Here is a 17,848-nt window from a genome sequence, read left to right as displayed (position 1 = left end):
TGAAAAGTACTCGAGGAGCTACAAAAATTGAAACGATATATCAAAGTGATAATTAAAATCAATTCTAGTTAACGAGAACCAAAATTGAAAATCAGTAGAGAATATTATTTATCGCTTTAAAATTGATGATTACAATTATTGTTAGTTAACATCAAAATTATAGAGCTAACAAGGTTTTCTGACAATGTTCTATAAAACCATACTGTACTAAACCCATCACATATATAAAAAACTCGGTGTTATGTATGTTAACATATATTTATATAGTCAATTTAATTTGGTGGTCACTTCCATGTTTGATTCACAAAATGAACTCGTTTTTTGAGAAATATATTTCATGAAGAACTTGTTTATACAAGGATGAATTTTATTAAACATTGTATGTTAACGTGCTGTATTTAATATGGTGGATATTGTTCCATATTTGACACAAAATATTCGAAATCGTTTTCTGAGAAATGCGTCACTGAGTGCGTCACTTGGTGCGTCACTTGGTGCGTCACTTGGTGCATCACTTGGTGCGTCACTAAGTGCGTCCCTTAGTGCGTCAATCGGTGCGTCACTAAGTGCATCCCTCGGTGCGTCATTCAGTGCGTCACTAAGTGCGTCCCTCAGTGCGTCCCTCAATGCGTCCCTCAGTGCGTCATTCGGTGTGTCCCTCAGTGCGTCCCTCAGTACGTCACACAAGCCCAAAATTTCGATTTCACCACAAAACAAAAAGCAGCCCACAGAAAAAACCGTATCAACCCCCAAATACGCGATTCCCAATGCTTCTCTTTGCGGCGAGAAGCCAAAGAGTCGTAAAATTCAGGCGGTTCGTATCGGGAACATGAAACGTATCATCCCGGCTTAAGCTCCGGGCTGACGTATTCAAAAATGAAAAAGGAGAATAAGCTACGATGCATTTGGACGCTGGCTCTCACTATTTGATCCTCTCCGAACGATGCCTACGTTCTCCAGATATTTCCTTCTCGATAAGACTGGGATACGCGTAATCCGATTTAAAATCATCGCGGAAATGCGCGTTTATTGCTCGCATCCCGTGTTCACGATTTCGTTCCGCGATTTATTTCTTCCATTTCGCGAGAAATGGCTGAGAGCGATTGCTCCGTCGAAGGTGTTGAAAATAGGAGGTCGATGCACGATCTACGGAGTGTTTCGTTTATTTTAGACCGTGACACTCGCAAATATACGCTGTCCGGACTGAATGGACTCTTTTGTGAATTCGGGTGTGTGATTCGAACAGTTTTGTCGGGGAATATGAAATTTTCAGGAGAGTGTTTATGTTTCTGAAGATTTCTGGATTCACATATTCTTTGGGTTTGATATTCGTGTGTGACCGACGCTCTATGGACTGATATTCTTATGTTCCAACATTTTATCTTGATACTCCTATGTTCCATTAGTTTATCTTGGAATACTGTGTTCCAACATTACTTTGCCTTGATATCCCTATGTCACAACATCCGTGTGACACAACATTCTTATACCAAAACCTATGTCCCGATATTTCCATATTCTAAGGGACCGTTGGATTACTAAGTACGCGTAGTAATCAAGCGTGTAATAATCCAACACGTAGCTTCGGATAACGCGTAGTAATCCAGCGTGTGGATATACAACGCGTAGTAATGCAACGCTTGGTAATCCTACGTGTTATAATCCAACGCGTAGTAATGCAACGCATTGTAATTCTACGCATAGTAATGCAACGCGTAGTAATCCAACGCGTAGTAATCCAGCGCGTAATAATCCAATACGTAGTAATCCAGCGTGTGGATATCCAACGCGTAGTAATTCAACGCGTAGTAATCCAGCGTGTGGATATCCAATGCGTAGTAATCCGGCGTGTGGATATCCAACGCGTAGTAATTCAATGCGTAGTAATCCAGCGTGTGGATATCCAACCCGTAGTAATCTAGCGTGTGGATATCCAACGCGTACTAATCCAGCACGTGGATATTCAACGCGTAATAATCCAACGCGTAGGAATCTAACGTGTGGTAATCTAACGCGTAGTTAACCAACGTGTAGTAATCCAGTGCGTAGTAATCCAGCGCGTGGATATTCAACACGTACTAATCCAACGCGTAGGTCAGTAAGTACCAAGTCCCTTAACCCTCAATTCATTTGCATATTTAGTTTAATATCATGAACCAACACCTGAATAAAATTCGTATACTTTCAAAACCAAAATATGAGGTGCACGAAACAGTCATCGTTACATGCCGTACAAATTGCTGAGTCAATTTGCACTCGCAAAATCAACTATGAGAAGTGTGCATAAATCTTCTGTCTCGGTGAACTGATGTTGACTTATTTCAACGAACGTACGGTTCGTTAACCCTTTCGAAAGGTGTCTAGTTAAATTGTAAAATTACTGGCGGTTTCAAGTAGGCTTACACTTCCTTCCATCATTTTTATTTACTTTGAACCTGTATGATGTTCATTGGGTTTCAACTATTGTCTTACGATTGAAATTTTGTAAAATAGTTCTTGAAGTATATTTTTTATGGAATAGTTCGTGGATTAAAATTTCGTTAAATAAATGCTGCTGTTTGTTTTCCTACCAACTCATATATATGTCTATTATTTTAAATGACAATGCCACATTACAAACGTCAACTTTCGATTTCGTTAAAAATATTAAATACAAAATGCAAAGTAATCAGAATTAATTCGGTAGAGAATTAATTTCGGTGAACAAAAATCGCAGGAATTATTAACATCGAGGAAAATGACAGCCGATTATGGATGCCGATCGTTAAGAGTAAAATCCAGGGATTACAAACGAAATAATCGCATGATAAAAATTTACGCTTATTCCACGGCCTATCTGTTACCTTCCAATATTTAAAATATTTGTTGTACACGCCTGGCGATCCATCAAGGAATTTATTAAAGCCTCATTTTACGAGGCAATTAAATATTGCTCGTTCGCGAGCCGCCGAATCCGAAATAAAATATCGTGCTCGGTGTTTGTACAACAGGCGACATTTATGTCCCCTTTTTCCGAAGGGATAAATTCGATAAATACGGCAAGTTTTATAGCAGCCCGTAGGAGAATGAAATTATTATTAAAAATTATTAATGAGATCACAATACTTTTTCCAAGCTTCATTCGATTAATCTCGTACGTTTTACGATCGTTCTTCTTTGTCCAATTATTTCATTCACAAGGTAAACATCTCTCTCCAAATATGTATGTGTATTCTGAAAATTTGCGGATGAATTTTATACACTAATTTTATGCAGATTCGGCCCGTGGTCGAGACCCGAACTCGAGCGATGAGATTTGCGATTTTCGTTCGAAGTTTGGCAATTGAAAGTTTTTACAATCTGCAGGGATTTGCAGGCTTTTATTTAGTTACTTCGGGTTTTGAAACATTGATCGTCGAAGCGTTTAGTCGATGTTGAAAGCTTCTGAATTTTTTATTCGCAAAACTTTTTAACCTCGCATGTACAATTAAAATTATTGTAGGTATTTGGGTTTGTGGATATTTTTGGACTGAGGGCAGTTGATGATCTACAGATATTTTGGGAGCCTAGGGATAGCTGATAATCTGAAGGATTTTTGAAGGTCTAAGGATATGTGATGATCTAAGGATATTTTGAAAGTCTAAGGATATTTGAGGATCTGGGGATATTTGCTAGTGTAGAGATATTTGAGAGTCTACAACTACTTGAGGATCTAAAGATATTTCAACATCTGGGGATATTTGAAGGACCTAAAATTCAATGTTCGAGTACTCAAAGACTTAAAACTGCAACACTCTAATCTGAGATTTGAAATTCGAATATTCCAGTATTTGAAGACAGTAATACAAAAACTAAAATTATTTAGTGACTTTGATTTCAAAGTATCTCCACAAGGAACAGTATAATCTGAAAATACTCCGTATCTGTCCAAACTCTTCCTAGACTCCTCTGCACAACAAACCATTCTTCTCACAAGACTATCCAAAACTTGTAAAAAAAGAACGAGTCGCGAGATAATTTCGAGGGTAGATTAGAACGTGACACGTCGTTGCAGCAGTTGAAACGCTTTGTCTGCTTCAGAGGTGCAACGGAGCACGAAAAGCTGCCACAACGACGTCTGGCCGCGTATCAACGAGCCCTCGTACGTTACGTGGGGACGCTTCGAGCGTCGTTCTGGCGTCATGCTGTTTGTCATATCGCGGGAAACGCGTATGTAAACGGCCGCCGTGGCAGCCAGAAGCCCACTGACGCTGCAATCGATAATATCTGGCGGTAAGAGAGCCCGACTACAGAGCCTAGCCTCCTCGAAACCGATTTTATCGCGGCGAGTTGAGATGCGACAATGATTAACGCGACACATCGAAAACCCCGAGCACGTATCTGCCAAGATCATCTTGACTCCGTGTGAATCATTGCCACGGAGAACATTGGCTGGATTCGTGGTATCTGGAATTCTGTACAGAGAAACAATTAATACCTTTTGGTACGAGGGTTTATTGCCTTTAACGAGCGGAGTGACGTAGTCGTTAACTTCTTGGTTTATGACACTGACACCACAAAATAAATCGTATTGAATTTTGAGAGAACCAGTTATTGTTTAATTCAGAATAAAGGTTTTTTGTTTATTTAAATATTGTGATAGTGGTTGGTTAGCATGAACGTAACTGTCGACAAAATTATAGGTTAAAGGGTTCAATTCGTGGGTTAGGTGGACTTTTAATGGATGTGACTGGAGTTGTATTTATCATGTATACATGTATTGTAATATAAATCTTAATATATTAAGATAAGCTTAATATCTTAAGAATATACAAATAAAAAAATTGATGTAAAGATTCAAAGATCTCGAAGTTGTGTATAAGTGTTCTTATAGCAGTTCAAATTTCCCGCGTCACGCTCCTGAGGACGCTGAGGACCGGCCGCCATTTTGTAAAGCGCTAATGAGACATATCGCTACTATATAAATCTTTATATATTAACATAGTAAGTTTATCTTAATATATAATCTTAATGCATTAAAATATTAAGCTTATCTTAATATATAATCTTAATGTATTAAGATATTAAGCTTATCTTTATATATAATCTTAATGTATTAAGATATTAAGCTTATCTTAATATATAATCTTAATGTATTAAGATATTAAGCTTATCTTTATATATAATCTTAATGTATTAAGATATTAAGCTTATATTAATATATAATCTTAATGTATTAAGATATTAAGCTTATCTTAATATATAATCTTAATGTATTAAGATATTAAGCTTATCTTTATATATAATCTTAATGTATTAAGATATTAAGCTTATATTAATATATAATCTTAATGTATTAAGATATTAAGCTCATCTTAATATATAATCTTAATATATTAAGATATTAAGCTTATCTTAATATATAATCTTAATGTATTAAAATCTAAATAGTAGCGATATGTCTCATTAGCGCTTTACAAAATGGCGGCCGGTCCTCAGCGTCCTCAGGAGTGTGACGCGGGAAATTCAAACAGCTATAATAACATTAATACATAACTCTAAGATCTCTGACTCTCTACATCAATTTTTTTGTTTCTATATTCTTAGGTGATTATATTCTTGAGCATTTATGTATCTACGTTTACAAACATCATTTATAAACGTTATCTCACAATTTAAATCTTGCTACCCATGGCTATGTGTAGTTCAAATATGTCCCCAGAGAGCTTCAAAGTTATCGTACATTAAACGGAGTATCCAGCACATATTTCTCTACAAATTTCGACAAGTTTATTCACCCATTCACGATGGAAAAGATAGCAGGTAGACAAAAAGCGACAAATAACAGAACACGAAAACTCGATCCGATCGAGTAAAAAAGGGGAGCTAACAGTCGGTAGGTCCATGTCGAACGGCACGGAGTCTGGTGAAACAAGCTCGAATATCAATAAACCAACGATGGACCGTGATCATATTTCACCGATGACAGAAAGTACGAATTCGAAAGGAGGATTCCCCTTGTCCCATCCTTCCCCGCGTGCGTTGCTATTCATTTTCCTGCCCGGAGAATCTGACAAAAATCGTTACGAATGATAGACGTCGGTTCGATAATGCCTTTTGCCGGCGCGCCATCTTCTATATCCTCGATATGACACGTCGAGGGGTGAATATTCGACCCGAGGAGAATATCGTGAAATCGTGGGGTAAAGATCGTTTCCTTTCGAGAATGTTTCGTGTTTCCTTCGCTTTGTTGAAATCCCTTGAAACACCTGTACTGTAGGATGGATCATCTAATTTCGAGGAAAGAGGTTACACAGGGAGGCAGTGCTCTGTCTTCGTCGAGTTGCGGTCTCTTTATGGATATTTCTGTGGACCTTTTGTATTTGCGGTCGGATGTTCTGGCGGTGAGCGCGGAGAGATGGAGAGGGTGTTGGAGTAATTATTTTGGGCGCTTGGGTTTTGTGTTGTGAATGTGATTGGCGAGGTGTATGGTCTCCTGAGGATTTAATGTTTGAGAATTTAGAAATTTAGTGATGAGGGAATTTGCAAACAAAGGAGTAATTAGTTGAGGAGTTTTTGAGATTCAAGTGGGTGAAGGGAAAGAAGGGGTAGTTGGAATTTAGGGACTTGGGAATTTAGGGATCTGGGATCTAGGGACCTTGGGTTGTAGGTACTTAGAGATATGGAAATTTGGGAATTTGGGAATTGGGAAATTGGGAAATTGGGTAATTGGGAAATTGGAAAATTAGGAAATTGGGAAATTTGAGAATTTGGGAATTTGGGAATTTGGAAATTTGGGAATTTGAGAATTTGGGAATTTGAGAATTTGGGAATTTGAGAATTTGGGAATTTGGGGATTTGGGATTTGGGAAATTGGGAAATTGGGAAATTGGGAAATTGGGAATTTGGGAAATTTGGAAACTACGAAATTGGGAAATTGGGAAAATGGGAATTTGGGAAATTGGGAAATTGGGAAATTGGGAAATTGGGAAATTGGAAAATTGGGAAATTGGGAAATTGGGAATTTGGGAAATTTGGGAAATTTGGGAATTTGGGGATTTGGAAATGGGGAAATTTGGAAATTTGGGAATTTGGGAATTTGGAAATTGGGAAATTGGGAAATTTAGAAATTTAGAAATTTAGAAATTTAGAAATTTAGAAATTTGGAAATTTGGAAATTTGGAAATTTGGAAATTTGGTCTTCAACCATAATTTAATTTTACAACTTACGAAAATCATTCAGTTATCGATAATTGTACGTATTGAAAACGTTTGGAAAAATTAAACGAATAAAAGTTGATTAAAGCAAATATTTCTATTATTCTTCAGTCACGTGTTAATTAATTGAACACAGTCGAGGCTTTCGCATATATCAAAAGAGCTGTTTTTAATTAAAACAATGAATGCATTTTGTATTAAAAAACGACTGGTTTTGTTAGTTAGTAATTTATACTTACCTTTGTATGAAGTTACGAATTAGTTCGTTCCATTTCATAAAATGTTTCTTCTTAATTAAGCACGAATGAGGAGGAACGTCATGCACTGCAGATGTCAGGTTATCGTATGAAACTGCTCGAACAATAATTATTTTAAAATTATAAAAAATAGGGTGTTTATACAATATTGTAAATTTTAACTGGACAGTTGTTCAACAGATTCAGGACAAAAAATATAATCAAAATTAAAATATTATTAAAATTAAAATTGACATTCACTTAAAATAAAAAATTATTAAAATTATCGAAATTATCACAGAAATTCAAATTGAGAAATACTTCTATTATCTTCACAATTATTACAATTAAATAATTTTTATTAAAATCAATTTTCACATACAATTAAATACAATTAAAGATACAATTAGCATATACTCCTACACATGTTCAATTTTAATTATTACAAAACATACTTTAAAGTAAATTATACAACCAACTAAATAAATAACAAACAATACAAAAATAAATACACAAAAACGAAAAAACATAAAGAAATAAAAATTGATAGGAAGTACACGAGAAGTGTAATACGAACCTCGATTTGTATCGCATTTCGGTATTATGCAAATTAAAAGGTGTAATTTACCAAATACGGAAATTATACCGTGTAATCGTCGAATCTGGGATGATATCGACGCCAATATGGAGGGACATTAACATACTGCGTCCCTAATTACAGCCGGTCGTTATTTAATCTCGATAGTGGGGTATAACTAGTCGGAAAATACAGAGCTATACTACTTAATGTGTGCGCAGAAGCAGGTGGCTGCCGTGTCGCTAATTATTGACACACGCTACTTAATCTCACCATTGCGAACACGAATGCACCCCGTTAATTACAACGATCCTCATCGCCTGATCTCGATATTATAGGTATTAAGACATCGTCTCGCTAATTACTGACTCGTGCCACCGAAGTTCATCTAATCGACCGACTAATCACCGGTTTACGCCGCTGATGGGCAGATCGTGCTCCCGTTAAAGTATTCAGGGCATCGGGTCTTTAGAAAATTTCGACACTTCGAAACTTTCGGGAAAGTTTGGTAACTTTGGGGCTTCGAGATGTTGATAATTTAGAAAGAGGGAAGTTTAGAATCCCCGACTCCCTAATTCCCCGATTCCCTAATTTCCCGATTCTCTATTTTCCCGATTCCCTAATTCCCCGATTCCCTAATTCCCCGATTCCCTAATTTCCCAATTCCCTAATTCTCCGATTCCTTAATTTCCCCGATTCCCTAATTCCCTGATTCCCTAATTTCCCGATTCCCTAATTCCCCGATTCCCTAATTTCCCAATTCCCTAATTCTCCGATTCCTTAATTTCCCCGATTCCCTAATTCCCTGATTCCCTAATTTCCCGATTCCCTAATTCCCCGATTCCCTAATTCCCCGATTCCCTAATTTCCCAATTCCCTAATTTCCCAATTCCCTAATTTCCCAATTCCCTAATTCCCCGATTCCCTAATTCCCCGATTCCCTAATTTCCCAATTCGCTAATTTCCCAATTCCCCAATTCCCCAATTCCCCAATTCCCCGATTGCCTTAAATGGGAAATTAGGGAAATGGAAAATCATAAAATTAACAAATGAGGAAAATAAGAAATTTGTGAAAGTAAAAAATGTAAAACTGAAACTAAAGATGTCAGGATTTCTCTTCCGTCACTGAATTTCCATGCTCGATCACGTTCACAAGTATATCGAATAATCATCACGCATGTCGCATATCGCGTGCCCCGAGCATCGCGTGATCACGCACGCTTTATATCTCGTTACAGCCTACGTATTCGATCGTACCCTGGAAACAAAACACGCACAACGTATCTCGTTCACGAGAAAATCTCTGCAAATTCTTGGAAAATGGCTGGCAACATTGCTTTTGAGGATATTCAACAGCACACACGTACACGTTAAGCGTATTACGTTACTCCCGTTCTCGGTTTACAGCCAATTGGTTGAATCTCCTTTCGCCCTGTTCCTGCTACGGTTATAGGAACAAAGGTAAAGGATCGGTAGAACAGCTTCTTCGGAAAAGGAATCACAGAATTTGTGTACTTTGTAGATACCGCACGAATATAGATACTGTTTAATATTCTGATCGTACAGCAAGCTTCGGAGAAACGAAGCTGTATTTGTTTTCAAAGCTTTTCACTACGGATTCGAGACTCGAGCTTCTATGCAATTTATGGAACTTATCTACGTACACAAGACGTACTCGCAGTAATGGGATTACGATGGAGGATTATTGTTGAGCGCGAATCTTATTCGCGAGATTATTTTGGAAATTTTAATGGGAATCGGGGAATTAGGGAATTGGGGATTTGGGGAATTAGGGAATTAGGGAATTGGGAAATTAGGGAATCGGGGAATTAGGGAATCGGGGAATTAGGGAATCGGGGAATTAGGGAATCGGGGAATTAGGGAATCGGGGAATTAGGGAATCGAGAAATTGGGGAATTATGGAAGTAGGGAATCGGGGAACTATGGAATCGGGGAATTAGGGAATTGGGGAATTGGGGAATTATGGAATTAGGGAATCGAGGAATTAGGGAATCGGGGAATTAGGGAATCGGGGAATTAGGGAATCGGGGAATTAGGGAATCGGAGAATTAGGGAATCGGGGAATTAGAGAATCGGGATATTAGAGAATCGGGATATTAGGGAATCGGGGAATTAGGGAATCGAGAAATTGGGGAATTATGGAAGTAGGGAATCGGGGAACTATGGAATCGGGGAATTAGGGAATTGGGGAATTGGGGAATTATGGAATTAGGGAATCGAGGAATTAGGGAATCGGGGAATTAGGGAATCGGGGAATTAGGGAATCGGGGAATTAGGGAATCGGAGAATTAGGGAATCGGGGAATTAGAGAATCGGGATATTAGAGAATCGGGATATTAGGGAATCGGGGAATTAGGGAATCGGGGAATTAGGGAATCGGGGAGTTAAGGAATCGGGGAATTAGGGAATCGGGGAACTATGGAATCGGGAAATTAGAGAATCGGGAAATTAGGGAATCGAGGAATTAGGAAATTGGAAAATTAGAAAATTGGAAAAATAGTAAATTGGGAAATTAGAGAATTCGGAAATTACTAAAGCAAGGAGTAATAAGTAATGCAAAACAACTTCAACAAGTTTCTTTAATTTTTCAAATGTAAAAAACTCTCACTAAATTACTTTAAGAGCCGATAAGTAATAATTTTCCAAGCAAAATGAGTGAAATAGAAGGTAGGTCAGAAGGGTTCCTCGATCAGCTCGATTAAACCCGTCTCACGCAATAAATACTAACCCGTCTGTCCAGGCAAACAATGACCCTTTGTTTGCCAGGCTGTCACCGCGTTGTTCGCACGAACAACGTTTATTTATTTGGAAGATAACATGTCGAGCAGAGCAACTATGGTTTCGGTGACGCGATCATTGTCGGCTCACCCTTTTCCGTGCTATCGTCTTTAACCTTAGGCCGTTATTTAGGTCACTAGGGGAGAACTGAAGGGAACGAGACAAAAGGGTCGACGAAATTCCTTTTTGTTTCCTTTCTCGTGGTAGTTCACTTGTGCGATGGATTTTTCAAGCGAGCTTTGATCGAAAGGGTTTTGAGGATTGGCTTGTTCAAAGGAAGCGTGTATGGTTGCGTCTATATTAGATTAGGGGATGGTTTGACAAGGGAGTTTTTTCTGGCTGACACTAGTTGCATGTGAAAATAGTTTTTCATGAATCTCTGGGGCCTTAAATTATATTTAAAGGTTATGCTATATTTAAAATATACTTTTGAATTAAATTGGGTTTGAGGTTTGAGGTTTGAGGTTTTACTTTGAGTTTGAGGTTTTACTTTGCATATTCACAGAGAAATATTTTGCATATTAATAATTACCTGAACACTCACTGAATTAATGTCAACTCGATAAATTTGCAAAATAAAGCTTGAACAATAATTTAAAAGAAAATACAAGATTTATAATTAAAATTTTAATAAACGTTTTCTCCGTCAAAATGATGGAAAATGACAACGTGGAAAATTACGAGTCTTCGTTCGAATTGACTCGGACGTTTTTACATAAATATTCATGAAAATCAGTTTGTAATTCAGGTGTATGACGTGTCAATCAATAGTCAAGTACACGTGGCTAATGTTGCAATGCAGTGAATTTCACATATGTACGTGGTTGTCTGTTTCAGTACCGATATCACACATTGTGGCACTGGTAGGCGATCCCACGTATCTTCCTTGCGACATATCAACCACCCACGAAGGGGATTCGGTGCATCTTGTGCTCTGGTATCGAGAGGATCTCGGTACATCGGTTTACAGGTAAGTTGTCACGTGAGATTCAATTCCATTCGATTCGATTCAATATTTTATCACGCGGGATGCACTGACTCAAACTTGGGACGTGAAATATTTGCACATTTATTATTTTGAGGAAGAAGGTACTACATTTTTCGTACTATTCATATGTGATGTACGACGTGTGATGTATCATATTGTTTATGATATTTTTTTATCATATTCACTATCATATAATCGATTGTTTTCACTGTTATATTGGTTATCGTATTAATTATCATATCGTACGTCATATCATGTATCATTCAATGTGTTATTTCATGTATGATATCATGTGTGATATGACATATGATATCATCTATCATTTCATGTATCATTTCATGTATGATATCGTGTATGGTATGACGTATGATATTATGTATCATATCATATATCATTTCATGTATGATATCTTGTATCATATCATGTATCATTTCATATATGATATCATATATCATTTCATGTATGATTTCATGTATGTCTTCATGTATGATTTTATTTGTGATTTCATGTATGACTTCAGGTGTGATTTTATGTATGATTTTATGTATGATTTCATGTATGATTTTATGTGTGATTTCATATATGACTTCATGTGTGATTTTATGTTTGATTTCATGTATGATTTCATGTATGATTTTATGTATGATTTCATATATGATTTCAAGTATGATTTCATGTATGATTTCATGTATGATTTCATGTATGATTTCATGTATGATTTCATGTATGATTTCATGTATGATTTCATGTATGATATCATGTATCATATCATGTATCATACCATGTATCGTATCAAGTATCCTATCATGTATCATATCATGTATCATATCATGTATCATATCATGTATCATATCATGTATCATATCATGTATCATATCATGTATCATATCATGTATCATATCATGTATCATATCATGTATCATATCATGTATCACATCATGTATCATGTCATGTATCATATCATGTATCATGTCATGTATCATATCATGTATCATATCATGTATCATATCATGTATCACATCATGTATTATATCCTGTATCATATCATGTATTATATCATGTATCATATCATTCATCATACCATGCATCATATATCTATTATATTGTCTCTTTTCCTGCACATCATCATAAAATACATTGAACATTTTTTCTCACATTTTTCAATTTCATATTTCATTATAAAAAACAGCTAATGTATAATTTTCAAATTATTTCATATGAAGTACAAATAATGAAATTTTTTCCTAAATGAAATATATACATACTAATTATCGAAAGAGCGGTAATTTGATGAAGATATTTTTAAAAAGAGAATTCAAATTATACTTTATTAGAGGGGATTTATATTCGACGCATACTCGACTCGTAGAAAGAGAATTTAACAGCGTGAAACGAATTACTGATCTATATTATTCAGTATATTATTCCCGTTACAACACCGGTAGGTTCATGGATATTTCAAACGTAGCTTTGCACGGCCATTTCGCGTGAAGAAGCTTATGCCGTGCCACTTTCGAAACTGTACCGTGAACCTTAAAATGGGCCAGCGGAAGTTTGCATTTAAAACCGCCCCGATTCATTCGTATTCCCGTGGGACTTTAATTTATTCAGCACGCGTCGCTCGGACTGCACGTCTATCCGTTCGCGAGAGCGGCCACCCGGCAGCGTTAATTAAAATAATTATGATAATATTCAGAACCGTCTCTGGCAGCTGTGTTGCAGCGAAAAATTTCACAGAATAACACTAACAAGCGAATGGTTTCGTACGTTCGGCCCTCAAACAGTCTCCTTTACAGACTGGATTTAATGACTCGTTAACAGAATAAGTCATTGTTCCTTGTTTTCTATCGCTTGCAAGTTTCGATATTTTGGGTAGCGTACATTGGGCATACATTGTGTTGGATCTACTCTTTCGATTCTGTGTAATTCAATGGCGATTTTATGTGGGATATATTTATTATGAAATTTTTGAATCGGGTAACAGTTTGATTATTTCACAGTATTTTACAATTTTGTACATTTTTGTATATCTTGAAAACAGTTTCAACAATTGGGAATTCGATTATTTGGAAATTTTAATACTTGGATACTTCTCTACGTAAAATTTGAGAATTTTAACATTTGTAAATTTATGGATTTCCAGATTATCACAACTTTAAATTACCAAATTTCCACACTGCTGAACTTCAATATTGACCTGTTAAATTTAATTAAATTTCTGGATTTCCAGATTCTTGAATTTCCTGTGTTATTAAAGATAGTAATTTATAAAATTGACATTTCGAAAATCTGAATTTGGTCGACCAGAACATTTGGGACATGTGAAAATTGAAACATTGTTAAATTGATGAATTGATGAATTGATGAATTGATGAACTAATAAACTGATGAACTAATGAACTGATGAATTGATGAATTGATGAATTGATGAATTGACAAATTGACAAATAGACCAATAGACAAATAGACAAATTGACAAATTGACAAATTGACAAATTGATAAATTGATAAATTATTAAATTAATAAATTGACAAATTGACAAATTGACAAATTGACAAATTGACAAATTAACAAGTTGACAAATTGATAAATTGACAAATTGATAAATTGATAAATTGATAAATTGATAAATCGATAAATTGATAAACCGATAAATTTAAAAATTGCATAATTGAATAATTGAATACTTGAACAATGGAATTAATTGAAATAATGGAAATAATTGAAATAATTGGATTAATTGAAATAATTGAAATAATTGAAATAACTGAAGTACTTGTATAATTGAAAAATTGTCTATTTCAGTGTCGATGCGAGGGATCGAGATTTTGGTATCGCCGAACGATGGTCGGACGACACGGTGTTTTCGAATCGAGCTTACTTCATGCCGGACAAAAAACCGGCCGAACTTGGCGTAGATCACATCAGAGAGGAAGATGCCGGTATCTACAGGTGTCGCGTCGACTTCCAGATTGGTCAAACGCGAAATTCCAAGGTCAATTTAACGGTCATAGGTAAGTCAATCTTCCTGTTTTCATCGTACTTCAATATTTTCTCTTCGTATAAAATCCATTCCGTTAAAATAAATACGAACGATGTTTTTAGAAGAACCAATTTTAACTTTACAACGTATCGTGTTGAAACACGTACGCTATGTACACAGTCGAAATCTAACAATATCGTTCCGAGTTGCGAGGAAAGCATAAAATTTGATTTCACCTAATTGCGTATTTTCTCATTTTATGCATTACCCTTTACATCCTTTCTAAGAGGATTCGAGTAGAACGAGAAATTAAAGCACCGAGAAAAAGCACCGACATAATCCCTAAAATGATTCGTAACTCGTTTCATTGTTAGTTAAAATGCCTTACGTACCATTTTATCAATTTTCAAGAAAGTTTAAATATCTCCAGAGCTTCTCTTAAGCAAAATGAAAGCGTCTCATATTTCATCATTCCTTTAAATATTTCGCGATACAAGACAGTTGAATTAAGCGAGACAAGGCAGCGAAAGAAGAGTGAATATTTCTTCCCTCTTATTTTTACGTCGTCTTTTATCAAGAAAAGAATATTATTCGAGGGAAGAAATTTTGACTCTAAAATGTTGCTCTTGCCGTGGGAACTTGGCTCGAGAGTGCCGTGCTCAAATATCAAACACCGCATAAGACAATAAAAGCACATCCGTGCTTCACGTACGCTCTCTCGATATCGGCTCGATAAACGTGTTTGTTACGCAAATCCGACACGGAATTTTTTCCCGCGCATAAGAAGATACGAGAGAAAATATTTCGCTGACCGCTATCGATCCCACTCGACGAGCGTGGAAAATATATCAAGATGAAAACTATGCCAGCTGGAGAGCGTCAGACAATGGCGTATACGTGCGACGCCACGAACCGAGCATTCTCAGGGGGTTCGCACGCGTTTTATCTGATCGCTGCATCAAGTTTTGAACGGCCACCCTTAGCGGCGGATATTTATCCGGCTGCAATTCAGCGAACGATCACAAAGGGACAAGCGATGACTCGACACCGTTTTTCGACCCTGATGCAACCAGGAAATTGCATGAATTTCCGGTCTGTCTTCTTGTTACTGATGACTGTGCTACTTTCTGCATCCGTTCGTAATCTGCGACTGCGATTTGATGCGGAGGTGAAATAACGATGCTGAGATCTTTTGTGAGATGTACCTGTAATTTCTGGTATTGGGTGGACAGTCGCTTATGCAAGGTTCTGCGAATTTTGGAGATCAATTTGAGAATTTAGGAAATGTGGGATTTGGAACTTAAGGAGGTTTAGAATTTGGAAATTTGGGATTTTGCAATTTTCGATTGCATCTTGCAATTTATGGCATGGATGTATAAAAGCGTTTTTCACACCACTGATTATAATAATGGAGACCTTAACAAAACCAATCAATCTTGCACTTAATCATAGAATATTGGTAGATTGATTACTGATGAATTGATGGATTGATAGATTGATGAATTGATGAATTGATGAATTGATGAATTGATGAATTGATGAATTGATGAATTGATGAATTGATGAATTGATGAATTGATGAATCGATGAATCGATGAATCGATGAATTGATGAATTGATGAATTGATGAATTGATGAATTGATGAATTGATGAATTGATGAATTGATGAATTGATGAATTGATGAATTGATGAATTAATGAATTAATGAATTGATGAATCGATCAATTGATAAATTGATAGACTAATAAAATGATGAATGGAGTATCTAAAAAATTGATAACGTGTTATAGTTCTTGACTTCAGTCATTTCTATTATTATCAAATTTCTATTTCAGTAACTTCAACGTGAAATTTAAAAATGTTAGAATATGAAAATTTCCAAATTTGAGTATTCAACAATAAAAAAGTTGGAAACTATGAAAGTGTCAAACTGTGGAAATTTGTGTACCTGAAAATTTCACGACTAGTCCTCTATAAAATTATGTAAGTTTATCGTCATTTCGCAGACACTAAGCTCCTAACATTCGAAGTTCAAAGCTTTGAGAAAGTTCAAAGCGCCTTACGCAACGCACGATCGCACGGCTGCACGCTCCGTTTCAGCTCGAAAAACCGGGCGAAAAGACACAGGTTGCAAATTACGTGACACACGAACCATGGCCGACCGATTTTCCCGTATCTGAGCCACGACTTCGATTTCCTCTTATCCGGCCACGACGCAGGAAATGGAAATCAAAGCAAAAGCGCGCCGGAGATTCCAGATACCACTTACGTATCTGGAAAAACGAACATTCTTGGAAATCACGCTGCTTGTTAAAAATACAATACGTGATTTACTTCTTTTATGGATAGTACATGTCACGGATAATACCGGTGCCCTTCTACTTTGTTTCCGCTGCATTTGCATTTTGCTGTATCACGTAGGAATGCGAGATGTGCAATTCTGAGACATTTTGCAACTTAAGAAAATTTGTGAAGTTATAGTGAATTTGTAGGTTGCTGGGAAGTTTAGTGGAAGATTGGTTATGGAAAAATATTTTGTTGAATAGTTTTTGGAGAAATAGTTTTTATGGAGATAAGTCGCAATTCATCAATTCATCAATTCTTCAATTCTTCAATTCTTCAATTCATCAATTCATCAATTCATCAATTCATCAATTCACTAATGTATTAATCCATCAATCTATCAGTAATCAATCTACCAATTAACCAATCTATCAATCGACCAAACTATCAATCCACCAATCCACCAATCTTCTAATCTACCAATCTACCAGTCTATGAATCCAGTAATCCAGCAATCCAGCAATTCAGAAATTCAGCAATTCAGCAATCCATCAATCCACCAAACCACCAATCCACCAATCTAACAGTCTATCAATCCAGTAATCCAGCAATCCATCAATCCACCAATCCATCAATCCATCAATCCACCAATCCACCAATCCATCAATCCACCAATCCACCAATCCACCAATCTAACAGTCTATCAATCCAGTAATCCAGCAATCCAGCAATCCATCAATCCATCAATCCATCAATCCATGAATCCACCAATCCACCAATCCATCAAACCATCAATCCACCAA

General features: G+C 36.4%; 1 protein-coding gene across 1 annotated transcript in view; it reads left to right on the top strand.

Moving 5' to 3' along the window:
* Positions 1 to 17,848, top strand: part of LOC100882138 (neural cell adhesion molecule 2) — a 307,105-nt gene that overhangs the window by 188,758 nt on the left and 100,499 nt on the right. The window contains exons 2-3 of the mRNA XM_003701829.3: positions 11,626 to 11,758; positions 14,583 to 14,791. Coding sequence (XP_003701877.1) covers positions 11,626 to 11,758; positions 14,583 to 14,791 — 342 coding nt within the window. The remainder of the gene's footprint in view (positions 1 to 11,625; positions 11,759 to 14,582; positions 14,792 to 17,848) is intronic.

Source organism: Megachile rotundata, chromosome 10 (genome assembly GCF_050947335.1).
Source record: "Megachile rotundata isolate GNS110a chromosome 10, iyMegRotu1, whole genome shotgun sequence".
Taxonomy (NCBI): Eukaryota; Metazoa; Arthropoda; class Insecta; order Hymenoptera; family Megachilidae; genus Megachile; species Megachile rotundata.
Note: the sequence above shows the minus strand (reverse complement) of the source record. Positions and strands in the feature narration are given on the sequence as shown.